The following is a 14,635-nucleotide window of genomic DNA, read 5'->3' as shown; positions in this document are numbered from 1 at the left end:
ATGTACAAGTGTGCTACCACACAAGCAGGGAGACTATGCCCAATCTGTAATATGAGCCCTAGTGTCTTAACAACGGGTGTTGGCTACAGTGGCTGCTTATCGAAGCCATACAAAACATTTTCTGGGTTGTCTACTTACCATAGTCCCTTAGTAAAGCTTGTGCTGGTCTCTCACTATCAGGAGTAGTTGGCTCGTTGCTTCCTCCACTTGCTGTACTAATGCCACTGTTGGTGCGACTATGGCCTTTCTCGTTGTTTTCTACACAACTCTGAAATTGGCAAAATACAGACACGAGCAAAAAAAACAAAAAAAACATGGACATTAGTTAGTCTTGTAAAGAAAACAATAAGGAAAAGCCTCATTGAGCTTAACGAGAAACAGACATAAAACCCCATTATTTGTTCAAGGACAATAGTCGGAAATTGGGTTGATGCTGGCAGTTTCACATTGTTCCATAGTACAGTTCATAATTTGTAAAACAAGAATAGACGCCAAGCAATTTAAAATATACACACAAGTTTTGGCAAAGCTATTAGTCTTGTTATTTTTACAGAAAACAGCATTCACATTTTCATGTCCTTCCAAAGCTGCAATGGACACTTTTTCAATGCATGCTGCAATACCTTAAGCACTTACTAGTGATCAAGTGACCATAACTGATTCTTTTTTCACACAAATGACACCCCAGGGAAGAATTAAGACATACACAGGTATGTTAGGTAATAAGTTATGAGACAAAGGTCTTACAGAAATTGTAGCTAGATGTGAACATTATTGTAATTCGCTGTGGAAGAAGTTGTGGTAGGTTACACACAGCAGAATAAGTAGGAAGGACTTGATAGTAAGTTTGGTAGGTAAATATCAAAGATTAGGTATTGTAGGATAGGTGTGATAGGTATGTTATGTATACTAAGCTACTCATGGTAGGTTAGGTAAAGTATTTTAGGAATGTACAGTAGGTGGATCAGATCAACTAGGCAGGTAAGGTATTGTATTTGGATTTATATAGCGCTTACTAGCCCTGATGAGGAGTCGGAGCGCTTTTTAGATCTTGTGGGTTTGTGTTTAAAGTTAGGTATGGTCTAACAGTAATACATGAACAAGCATTTACAATGTAATAGGTCTCGCATTACTGATAGTTTAAGGTATTGGAGTTGTAAATAATAATGCAACGCCAATAGCTCATACTTTCAGTAATGCAAGACCTGATGCATTGCAAATACCTGCATAGTGAGCCAGGAACCAGCATTGTATGTCGCAGTGCAGTACCGCAAGCTGCTCCTAGAGCTCCCTGTTGAGCAAGGCACCAGCCCTGGTTGTCTAGTTGCAGTACTGCAAGCTGCTCCTAGATGTCCCTAGTGAGCAAGGCACCAGCACTGTGTCTAGGTGCAGTACCACAAGCTGCTCCTAGAGGTCCCTAGTTAGCAAGGCACCAGCACTGCTTGTCTAGGTGCAGTACCGCAAACTGCTCCTAGAGGTCCCTAGTGAGAAAGGCACCAACACTGCATGTCTAGGTGCAGTACCGCAAGCTGCTCCTAGAGGTCCCTAGTGAGAATGGCACCAGCACTGCTTGTCTAGGTGCAGTACCGCAAGATGCTCCTAGAGGTCCATAGTGAGCATCATAAACTTTTGCTCACATATGGTACTGTACCCTGCAGAATATTTGGTAAATCCACCCTACCCATAATGCATTGCATGCAAGACAGTACCACGAGTACATTCAAATAGCTATGTACATATATACAAATAGTAGCTTTGAAATGTGACAAAATAATTATGATATTAATATCGCATTAGGTTATACTCTATGTGGATCTGATGAAGGGGCATTTATAGAAGGTCTCATATAAATGCGAGATGTACTAGCGAGTAAAGTAACCACTGCCAACCTAGCTTAGGACCGAAGTAGTGTTTTGTCTGAAGGCCCTTAAGAAAATAGTGCTTGAACCTAGGACGTACCAACACATGTAACAAGGGGTGCCCTCATGGAAGGTTACAAAAAGAGACAAGGCGGTACTAAGGAGGGACTACTACGTGTAATGACCAATGAAAAGCCACAATTTACAAAGGACAGGGATCAATTAAAAAGATGGTCAGAAAGTAGGCGGAGCTTTATGCACATATCCTGAATACATGACACACAAAGTGCCTAAACCACACTTACTTAAAAAAAAAAACGATTTCGAGGCTGGAAAAATATTTATTAAATCCCAACCAGGCAAACTTATTAAATGCCAATTATTTTGTTATTTTTTGCAAATTACTTTCACATACATTAGACAAACTATACATTGAAATATTTACACTCTTGTACATTTTATATACACAAACAATGCCAAAAATAATATATCAACATCAAACATCATACAAAGAAATTAATACAGTACCAAAAGATAATAATACAAACATGTAAAGTCAATGAATGAACAAAGTCAAAGAAATTTGGGGAATATTGTCGAATGGATGACACAAAATAAATAATATCTTGACTAGAGAGTCCTAGTTTGCTTTATAGATAAAACTTTATTCCACCAAAAACTGCCGACACGTTGCGAGGCCAGGACAGATGTCCCTAGACTCTCATCAGGGCTTTTATTCTTTGTGTCTGAAAGATGCAAAGCAAAAAAGCGTTTTACTATCTTAATTTCTTGATGGCCTCTATACTGTGGTTAAGTGAGCTAATGCTTGGAAAATGAGGAGTCTTAACATACCAGGCTCTTATGTGGGGAGAAGGAGGCTTGTGGGACTTGTGGTCAAATCCGGGGCACCGAGTGACTCAATCGGTCGGCGTAGGCAATCTAATCAGAAAGATCAGAGTTTTGTTAACACTAGCGCGTCATTTGCGAGCCTTTCAGAAAAATAAAAGAACGGGAGGCACTGACCTTTACTCCGCCGGTAACCGGCTTGATGGCTAAAAGGGTGTGGCCATCTATGGTGTTCCTGAAAGGAACATAATGAGTAAATATAAATAAAGCTATAGGAAACATTTCTCGTGCTAAAAGTCTGTACCGGGTGTTCAAAGGCAAGGAAGGAGCCTACCTTGCCGTGGCTTTGTTTTTCTTACATACAATGTATGGTCGACGCTCGCAGTCCTGCCGAACAAAAGAAGACTTATGAAGCCTCTTGCAGTCCGAATACAATCACAAAAACGAGAGAAAAGGCCCCCTCTCTGATAAGGCATTGCCTTCTCCAGACGCGTTATCTCCACAACTGTTTCCTTCACGATCTCATTCAAGATGGCCGGCAGGCGTCTGAACTTAATTTATGTAAGCTTGGCCCAGATGCATTGTGGACCTTGCAGTTTGGGTCCGGATGACCGGGCACTAATTAAGTGGAAAACGAGTCTCGAGTTGGGACAAACGAGTCTCGAGTTTGGAAAAACGGGTGTCCTTGCGGAAGCTCTGAAGTGCTCGTGAAGTACTATTGAAATGTGTGATCAGAGCGTACCCCGTAACTTGCCCTTACATAACTTATATCATGTTTGAAAAGGTGATTGAGGGATCTAGTTAGCGGAATGCCCCAAAACACTCGGTGCTGTTGTTAAGATAAAATTGACATGAATTAGAGGAACAGGGCCCACTGGCCTGACCCGGCGCGTCACTCTGTCAACCAAGTCACTCCTAGTGCGGTTGCAATCATTTACAAGCGCGCTACCTCCGAGAGGTTGTTCAACCCGGTTTGAGCGCTATTGAATTTCAGAATTAGGTATGCCTCTTTTTGAAGCAAAATGCGCTCTACATCATGGCATCGATTCATGGAATTAACTGTACATAGGACTGACCACTTAAAGTCATGCTCGTCATGTCCCTTTTCTAAGAAGTGCTCGACCATGGGAGCTGTCGTCACTTTCTTCTTAATGCGGGACCGATGCTGGCTGATTCGGTGATTGATCTGCTGGCTAGTCTTGCCCACATAGATCTTCCTGCAGGGGCACAGTATCGCGTAGACCACATTCTTGGTCCTGCAATTTGAAAACTCAATGTGAGACCATTTCAATCCTTGGTAGATGAATTCCTTGCCTTCGATGGTATTCGGGTAGGCGACACAATTCCGAGACTTATGGTGCCCTCAATGGGTTTCAACTTCCATTGTGACAAGTCACTTTTTGGCTTCGGTGTTGCAATGTCAGCTCTAATCAACTGTTGCCCGATGCTCTGATTCTTTTTGTAGGCGAAAATGGGTTTAGGGAAAGGGCAATCAAGTCCTTCCAACAGGTGCCGGTTCTTCAGCATGGCCTGTCTAAGTTTGTGTGTGTCAGGACAGAACATGGTAAAGCACACAAGTTTCTCAAGCGGTGTGCGTTTCTTGGCTTGAAGTAAGCATTCGCGAGGAGTATATCTAGCTCGCTTGAATGAATGTTTCAAGAGCTTTTTACGATAGCCTCTTTGTTGCATGTCAGAGCAAAAATTGCGGGCATGTTTCTCATACTCCTGTATGTCAGAACAATTCCTCCGGATCTTAAGTAGTTGCCCGTAGGGCAAGTTAGCTTTGAGATTTCTCGGGTGTGCGCTTCTGTGATGTAGAATCGTGTTTCTGTCTGTTGGCTTTTTATAAAGGGATGTTTTAAGTTGTCCTTGATCACATGTGAGCTCAACGTCCAGAAAGTCATGCGACTAGTGCTGTATTCAATGGAAAATTGGATGTCTCTGTGTCTTGTGTTAAGCCAACCATGGAAGGCCAATAATTCGGTCTGGCTCCCCTGCCACAGGAGCCAGACGTCATCAATGTACCGGTACCACTGTGTGATATGATGTTCAAAGGGGTTGTTCACCTCTACGAATTTCTCTTCATACTGTGTTATATCCTGAATACAACATGTTTCGAAGAGACAGTGAAAGTGCTGCCTAGGCGGTCCTAAAAAAAAGAGAAGCATGACACTGTATGCTCCTGATACCCGCTGCAGTATTTGATGAAGTTTCACTAGGTCACTAAGATATGGGACAAACATCGGTGGCTGGAAGAGTTTTGATAAAGTGTGAGAACTATATGAACATTTACTGATCCGTTCCTTTGACAGGGTAAGGGAAACATAGAAGGGCGATATTGCTGTACCACTGAAATCCAACTACGTACACCTAATACTAACTAATACATGGCTACAATAAAAGGCAATAACGTTAATATAGAACAATGCTCTATCCTTATATTACACAGATAACAATAGGTTAAAAGGGAAGTGGGAGTCAAAAATAAGCACTGAGAACCATACAAAAAAATGTTACAGGCCTTAGAGGACATGAAAATAGTGTCCAGGCAGCCCGGAGTTGATTAGACAATTCAACTACCTGCTCCAAACATGTCTTTTCCCACAGTGAACAGGCCAGATGGGGGGGACCAACAATGGTCCGAGGTATACATCAACAATGCAGGTTTTTACTATATGGTGTTGGAGTGCACGGTAAAAGCACCACACTGGGAGGCAGTAACAGCCACTTTAACTTTAACTGGGACAAATACCTAGACCCGCAAAGTTAAAAACCGAATCCATGTATAGATTCTCCTATTTGCAAAAACGAGGACTAGTGTGACATGCAGGGCCTCTATAGTGTCTCTCCAGTGAACATGGCTTAAAGGTTTAATGACATGCACACAAAGCTGAAAATGATATATTACTCAAAATACAAACGCAAAAAAGAGGTGGGACACGATCCTAATAGCAGCACAAAACAAGCAACAAGCACTGGCACAGCCAATAGGTCTTGCCTTTGGGACCTTATAAGTTTTTAGCCAGAGCTAATGGCTTTGGCAATGTTTTTAAGCTATGTTACTCAAGTGGACAGATAGTCCTAAGTACAAAAGAGAGTGTTTTATGTACCCAACAATTGAATATCTTTTTAGTGTGGATTAAAATAATACACAGACCCACAAGCACATGTTAAAAGTGCTTGGGTATGAAGCAGAGAGACTATGAAGTTTGCAAACTTAGTTTGGTGTGGGTGCAAATCCAGCATTGCCGATTCCTGGTGAGTTGAACTACCGCTGCTGAAACAAGGCCAATGGAGATACCAATGGGTGAGGCGGGACTGGCCTCAAGGGTCCTGTGACCTCAGTAACAGAGTTACTGTCGCTATAGGGTGTGCTGCTTTGTAGACCTGACCAAAACACTGGAGGTGAACTTCAGTATGGATTGGGGTGGACTGGCCTTCAAGGTTAACCCATGCTTGCCACCGCTGGGGTCCGCCTGCTGGTGCTAAGACAACAGGCCTTGTAAGGTCTAGAGGGTCTTCTAAAATCTAGCATGGGAATGTGCTTCCTCAGAAGAGTGGTGTGGTGGACTGGTCATGAAAGCTGAATCTGGTTCCACAGTTCCAAATTTGACAGCTCTGACCACAGTGCCACATTCTTACCCCCACTGAACACCATACTGCCTCACTGAGATAAACTAACACTGCCTTCAGCCCAATTGTGCCCCGCTAGAAACACTTGGATCGACTCATTTCAAATTATACACTAGATAAGAGTAATATGCTGCCTGAAAAAAAAGAGTAACAACATCCTGGAAAAAGCAAACACCTATAGGGAATGCAAGATTAAGTAAAGCATGTTTAATGTATAAAGGAACAACATGGTCACCATAACTATTTTACACTTTGTTCAGAAATCAATTAGTGTTTTGCCTGAAATGTCAAGGACATGACTACACAGCCCAGAAGAGACCCATTTCAATGTCCATAGCATAGATCCTTACAAAAGGTAGGCAGTATGGTTTAAAAAGACCACATTCCTGAACACAGAGCTGCAGTACAAATTTTATAAACTAAATTAAGGAAAACAGCTGATAAGCATCACATTAAAGATTTTCTACTCCACGCATCAACAGAAAGACAAGAAAACGAAAGTAGCGCTTCACTGGCAAACTCTGTAAAGTGGCGCTAATGTGTCTGGGTGTGAATACAACCAAACTGCCCACTTTGCGACCACTCTGACTTGGTTCATTTAGTTATTTTTATGAAAACAGCTTATAAGGATTGCAATAAACATGTTCCACTCCACGCTTGCTTTATTTTGTTATATTTCAAACCATTTTTTCTCACCGTCCTGAGGCTACACTTTGGAATAGAAAAATGTGAAAAGACGACGACATTTCCAACAAAAGTGTTCCTTTCTCTTTTGGATCCATTTCACAGGGGAAAGAATGAAGGAAAGAAGGCAAGAGACATTTCGTGAAGTAACGCTTTTATTCAGTAAGTGAGGAGGAGCGAGACTGATAGAAAGAGAGGGACAAGAGGAAAAAAGAGGGGGAGCAGCTGACCGTGGCAGAGCAGGAGAAGTGGACACTGTCATTGTCAGAGCAGAAGGTGAAAGTGCCTCTTTCTGGCCAGACATGCTCTGGCACAGCCTGCTTGCCGACCAGTGCACGAGTTCGACCTATGATATATAAAAAAATCGTCAACAATGAGAAAGGTTTTCAGCACATGACCAACATTGGTTAGCATTATGAAATCCACTGACTTTTTAGAATATAGGAAATGCTATCAATAAAAATAAATATGCATACATGCCAACTTCAAAGAATACCTACAAAGGAGGAGATTAAGTGAACTGCAAGCATTACTGTGTGCCAGCCAGTGGCGAGGGGAGGGTGGAAAGAAAAAGTAGTGCTGTTAAAAAAACATATGGCCCATACTGAAAAGATACATGTAGCAGGGGCAGTCAGCAGGGCAGAAACAAAAGCGCCACAAGGCGGGACAAATGGACACTATTCACAGAAACTATGGAATAAATAAAGGCAGACCAAGCAACCACTGAAAAGCGGTGGGTGGGTTCAAAATCCGCATGCGCGCTGCCTCTAGGCTCGACCTAAAAATTGATAAATACCCCCTTTAAGGACAGCCATGATCAAACATGCAACAGAATATGTTAAAAAATAACAATAGATGGACAGAATACGGAACAGTGTCATGCATTCACCCAAATACAGAGATCCGGGCCTAAATCCATCATCATTTTTGCTACTCATGCCATTCCAGTTTAGACCCACGCATAGGCAAATCAGTCTTGACCCTGTTCCACATGGGAACAGTCCAGCCCGAACTCCCGGGCCAGGCACTCTCTGGACTGGAAACAAGCATACTAGGACCGGTTTAGGGTTATCACCCCTCATCCGCCAGGCTAGCTTGACTCCAGTGGCATGGAGAGCATGGGACCCACGTATGAGCATACCCATCCCACTCAGGGTGACAAATGCAAAAATAACAATTAATGGACAGAATGCTGAACAGTATCATGCATTCACCCCATTACAGGGATCTGGGCCTACAGCCATAGTTTTTTGCTCCCCATGCCATTCTAGTTTACACCCGACCATATGTAAATCAGTCTTCACCTTGTTCCCCAAGGGAATAGTCCAGCACGAACTGCCAGGCCAGGTCCTTCCTGGACTGGGAACAAGCAACCTAGGATCGGTTTCGGGGTATTACCCCTCATCAGCCAGGACAGCTTGACTCCAGTGGCATGGAGAGCACAGGACCCACATCTGGGCATACCCGTCCCACTCGGGGTGACAAATGCAAAAAGAACAACTGATGGACAGAATGCTGAAGTGTCGTGCATTCACCCCAGTACAGAGATCTAAGCCTAAATCCATAGTTTTTTTCAAGCATAAAACAAGAATATGAAGTAACGCCCAACTCATCATAAAATCAGGGCAAGTCATCCATACTAGATAATGTAGACGTGCCACAGACATACCGCCTGTAGGTAATCATGACAATACCTATAAAATAACATATTTCGGGTCACCGTACTAGAATCTGCAACCTTCTCTAGTCACAATCATTTCACCATACAGTAAGATCAGAAGAAAAGTTATTTTTTAGAAACAGATCCAGTTTTTTTCGTTAAATAAAAGCTCATTACACATTTGAACAACTGATAACACTGTGTAAAAAGTGAAGCACAATGTCATATATTACATCTGAAAAACAAAGGTATAAAAATAAGTAATTTATGGTAAGTAAGGTAAACATTGTTGTCGGATATTCAAAGGCTTGGTATTCTATACAAGTGGTTTATTACATTTGATGCTATAAATCAGGAGACACCACCCTTTTCTGCAATAAGAGCTACTTATGTTAATTTAAAAATCATCCCAGACTAATGTTTTAGTGTTGAAATTGTGACCTCATAAGACAGGATTGCATTAGTGACTTAAGTATGTAATATTACCATCAGTGATCACATCAGTTAATTTGTCACTGTTGCCAGAAAGAATGTAAACAAAGCCTTGTCGATGTGCAATGCCTCTATATTTGTAATTCATAACGGCTATATCTGCAATGACCCTGGCACCAAGGTAATAACACACATGCCGCCAGACCTGATTCAGACAGGAGACTCACGATTTCTAAAGCAAAAAATGGCTTTATTTTAGCCACCCCTAAAATTGTCTCTATTTAATGTTAATCAATAGGGAAAATACATTTCCCTGAATATTTATTCATTGCCTCCCTCATTTGAAAGGTTGGCATGTATTAATAATTTTGGTACTAGGTCTCCACAAAGACACATCATGTACCACTAAATCATCAGCTTTAACTATATTTTGGAAATCCAGACATTTTCTCCAAATATCAGCTGCTGAGTTCTGAAAATACACACATTTGAGTCTCAAATATTTTTCAGATTTGGTGTAGCTACATTTTTAAACCACGCAAATGCTACCAATTTAGTAGGCTTGGCTGCACAGAGGAGAGCTACTTATAGAAGCTGGAGAGCTACCAGTAGCTCCCAAGCTACTTGGTGGAGAATCCTGCGTTACAATTTCTTTTAGTAAGCTCCCACAAAGTCAAACTTTGCTCCTATGCCTCTTTCCAAGTTATGGATTTTATCTAGATGGAAATACAATTGTGCCATTTTTGAAATAATTTAAGGAACTACCACACGGAAGTTCCAGGAGTTTATAATTGTTTTTTGTCTATCGCCACAATCCGGGTACGCTTTAGGGTTTATTGAAGTTCGGCTATCCTTAGATTAAAATTGGTGTAGGGTACTGCTGTATCTTCTTTTAATTTCACTATTCCTCTTTGGGCACAAACATTTTTTAGGCCCTTTGGAAAAAAGGACCCAATGATGAAATTGGACACCTACTTGTTTGGTGTTTGAGGGTTCATTTTCCAATCTACAGTTCTTCATTTTAACTGACTCTGTTCTCCATTCATTTCCTTTCCCCTCTGCTTTCCCCTTCACTAATACTGACTGTGGGTTAGAGGGATTTGGCATTTCAGTTTTACTGGTTTTTCGTCGCTCTTTTGTTGTTTGTAATAGATATTTAAGGAGCCTAAGAGCGATCTTTTCAGCCCTTTCTCTCCCATTGTTTGGATCATATCTTGAGGATCCCTAAATCAAATCAAATTCTTTCTTTAGATTCATTTAGAACCATAAAAGATACATATAAAATCACATTCCAAAAATTCAAATAGATTTGATAAAAGTGTTAATACTATACATCGCAATAAGGGCCTTTAGGACAAATTTATAAAGTGCAACCTGCCCCCACTAACGCTATTAAAACTATATAATATACAATAAATAACTAAAATACAGGCATTAGTAATCATAAAATCATTTGATTCTAATCCAATAAAAATGTTCTATTAATTGTACTTCCTCACGGGGTCCCCATATAACTTCATGGTGCCACAAATTTCATCAATACAGATCTGGAATCACAATTCCCATATTCCACAATTCTATCATAATGAGCATGTATCAACTTCAAAGCGCTATATGGAAAATCATAAAGTGCTGTGTGCATAATTAAAGTGTGTATACAATTTTGCTCAGATTGTGCTACTGTTTACCATAGTATCCACTTTCAGAGCTTTAGCCCAGCTTTGGCTCTTATGAGATTTACGTTAAATAAGTACCTGCTTACGCTAAAGACAATTGCTTGCAATGTGTCAGTCATCAAAATTCTCTCTGCCTCTTAGCAAACTCTGGTATTCAAGTTTTTACAAATGGGTAGAATTCATTTCTTCCTAGGTTTGTCATAAGATGGGCAGAAAAATAATACATGCAAATCATTTTTCTTTGGCTTCACTTTGGCATAAGACACACAGTTCATTACTTTCACTTCCAGGGTTACTACGCCGTTCTAGATTTATTGACATTTGTTTGAAGCACCCCATATCTAAACTTTATATATAAAGATTTTGCTAATTGTGGGCACACCTCATCCATAAATGGCTCAAAGTTTGGTACATCTTTGAAAAGAAGGAACTTAGTTGTTAGTGTCCCTTTATTAGAGCTATGTAACGCACTATTTTGGATATAAGCCCAGAAAGTAGATTTTAGCAGTTTCTTTGATAGTGATACCAGCTGGGTCAGTTCTTCCCAAAAATGGGGTAAACCCAACTTCGCAAACCAAGAAAAAACATGCTTAAACCATGGAATGTCCCCGCTCCGATTGTTCTTTAATATCTCCTCTAGGCCTTCCCTATAATGTTTCAGTTCTATGGTTATCTAAAGTCTTACCCACAATAGGAGTGGTCTTAGTAGAGCAACATGATCAGTGCGTTTGACATTCAAATCCATGGTAATCAGGATTAGGGGAGTTTTTATAGGGAGACGTAATATTTTTCTAAGGAATTTGTTTTCTTCCAATTCAAAGTTATTTTTACAAGAGGGCGCCCAAATGTCAGCCCCATAGAGGGAGGCTGATTGTGCTTTATGTTTGTAAGTACGTAAGTAAGTAAATCTTTATTTGCTTTTTTTTTTAAAACATTTTTTTTATTGGTCAGCTTTATAATACTCAGAAAACAAAATAACAGGTGAATCAATCAGGGCAAACATTACAAAATACTATTACATATCATTGTAAGCATTAACTTCAAAAAGCATAGAACAGAAATGAAAACAATGCAATGGGGAAAATGTTTTGCACAGATCAATAAAAAGACTATACATATAAAAGAAACCTAATAGTAATAATAGCACCACACACAATTAATTATTCAACCAAAGCCTAAAAGGACCCCATATTTTCAAACCCCTTTCTCGCTGCCTCTTACCCCCTGTCAGAAAAACTGCTGATTCTAAGTTATAGAGAGCTAATATCGTTGCCTTCCAATTCGCAAAAGTGGGCGGAACCGGGTTGATCCATTCCGAAGTTATACATAATCAAATTAACGACAGAGATACACAGAAACACTGCCTCATGGGAAGATCTAACCACAGATACATCTGACTCACACCCCGTAATAACCAATTCAGCAGATAGTACTGCCGGAATTTTAAGAGAAGTATTAATAAAGGATTGAACATCTTGAAAAAATAAGTCTAACTTAACACACGAGAAAAACGTGTGCATCGTCAGCTGCCATAAGACCACATCTTGAACATCCGTGGACACTGCTACCTCCCCATTTTGATATTTTAGCGGGGGTGAAGTACAAGTCAAACAGGGCCATAAGCTCCCTGAAATTAACACAGAGTTGGAGAGTTCTAATGCATGAGCAATATCTATACCACCCTTCCCTAACTTGGCTTCTAATTTTGCATTCAGAATATCAAGGTCGTCCGGAAGGGCCAATATTAGATTTTGATAAAGATACCCAATGCGAGCCCTCCTCAAAATCAAATCCATAAGTGGACTTCTAGATAACGCAGTTGGAGCATTATGAAGAAGCGGAGTTAGATAACTGCGTACCTGCAAATACTTGAAAAATTCATGAGTGTCCAATCCATACTTATCTTTTCTAGATGAAAAAGAAGCTATATTACCATCATACGCTAGGTCCCCCAATATGTGAATACCATGAGAACTCCACCTGATTGTAACCAGATCTTGAAAAATAGATGGCAAAAGCCTAGCGGCGGCCAAGGGTGTATAGAAATTGATGTTGGGAATTGAACATTTCCGACACACCTTCCTCCAGACTGAGTACATTGCTAGAATGACCTTGAACTTCGTTTTTTTATAGTAGCTGGGTTCTAAAACTGAAAGGAGAGTCCCATTGCCTCCGCCCCTAGGCCAATCTCAAAAATAGAAGGACTGCATGCTGGTGGAAGTGAGGCTTGTGCGCCAAAAAGTTGGACAGCTAGATGCTGTACAAGAGCGGCCCAATAATAAAACAGTAAATTAGGGACTGACCACCCGCCCCTGCCTAGTGGAAGACGCATCCATTTGGCATCCCTACGTGGAGAGCGATAGTTCCACAAAAACCTATTGCAGCATCTTTGTGCACTAGAGAGACTAGATTGGGCAAATTCCAGGGGTAAGGTCCTAAAGATATATAAAAATGTTGGCAAGACCAACATCTTTAGTACATTCCTCCTACCAAATAAGGACAGATGAAGGTTATCAAGCCTTCGCAGAGTGGAGTTCGCAGTGTCTATAATGGGTAAGATATTCATTTCCGATAGTTGCTCAATTGCAGCGGTAATCTTAATACCCAGATACATAGCACTTTGCACGACTGGGGCATCAGACGATCCCATGACCAATGATTGAATAACCTGAGTTTTTTGGACGTTAAGTTTATAGCCTGAAAGTTGTCCAAAGGCTACCGCCAAGGTCTTGATTTCTGTAAAAGAGAGTGACACATTGCTAGTTAGAACAACGATATCATCGGCGTATGCCAACACTTTGAAATCGACCATATTGATCTTAACCGGCAGGATGTTACGGGAAAGCTCTATTTTACTTATGAAAGGGTCAATATAAAGAGCAAATAACAGGGGTAAGCAGGGACAACCCTGCCATGTGCCCCTACCAATATCAAAAGGCTTGGAGATCACCCCTGAGATTGACAAGGTTGCTTGGGGGGGCTATATACAGTGACTGTAGGGCATGAATAAACTTTGGGGAAAACCCCTTTCAATACAGAACCTTCCACAAAAAACCCCAAGCAACCCTGTCAAATGCCTTTTCGGCGTCTAACAGGATTTCTCCAAGCGGAGATCGTGTGACTTGGGCCCAGTCAAGGAGAGCTATGACACAGCGGACGTGGTCCGCAGTGTCCCTTCCAGGAATGAATCCATGTTGGCGGATAGAGACCAATGGGGATATCACCGATGCTAATCTACCCGCCAAGATTTTCGGGAAGATTTTGCTGTCCGTTTTAATTAATGAAATCGGGCGGAATGAGGCAGGATCTAGCTCAGGTTTATCTTTTTTTTTTTAACAGGATGATCGTTGTTAAACGCCAGGAATCTGGAATCCTACCAAGCTGAGCTTCCCTAAGAGTCGTTAAAAGGTCCTCCTGGATCACAGCCCGGAATGTAGTATAGAATTCCAAAGGGATGGAATCAGGGCCAGCTGCCTTCCCGCTAGCCAATTAATTTAACGCTATCTCCACTTCATCCCATGTGATAGGTGAAGCTAAAACCTCGTTATTATGATCCGAAATTTTCAAGGTGCTGAGCCCATCTATGTAGGCACTGAACCCAAGGTCAACTATTTGGTCACTAACTTCCTCAGCATGCAAAGCCTGATAGAATTCTGAAAAAACTGAAACCACTCCAGCCGGGGTATCATGGAGAACCCCCTGAGAGTCCTGAATTCTACTAATGCGGTTAGCTAGGCCACACTTCTGCAGTCGTTTGGCAAGGACCCAGCCGGATTTTTCGCCACACTCGATCATCATCAAGCGATTCTGCAGATATTTGGACGCAAGATCCTGGCCAAAGAACT

General features: G+C 41.2%; 1 protein-coding gene across 3 annotated transcripts in view; it reads right to left on the bottom strand.

Moving 5' to 3' along the window:
* Positions 1-14,635, bottom strand: part of RALGAPB (Ral GTPase activating protein non-catalytic subunit beta) — a 2,268,266-nt gene that overhangs the window by 1,153,848 nt on the left and 1,099,783 nt on the right. For all 3 annotated transcript variants that reach the window (XM_078652319.1, XM_078652321.1, XM_078652322.1), the window contains one exon: positions 139-268. In XM_078652319.1, the coding sequence (XP_078508445.1) occupies positions 139-268 (130 nt within the window). The remainder of the gene's footprint in view (positions 1-138; positions 269-14,635) is intronic.

The sequence above is a fragment of the Lissotriton helveticus genome, chromosome 7, assembly GCF_964261635.1.
Source record: "Lissotriton helveticus chromosome 7, aLisHel1.1, whole genome shotgun sequence".
Taxonomy (NCBI): Eukaryota; Metazoa; Chordata; class Amphibia; order Caudata; family Salamandridae; genus Lissotriton; species Lissotriton helveticus.
This window is presented reverse-complemented; position numbering and strand designations above follow the sequence as displayed.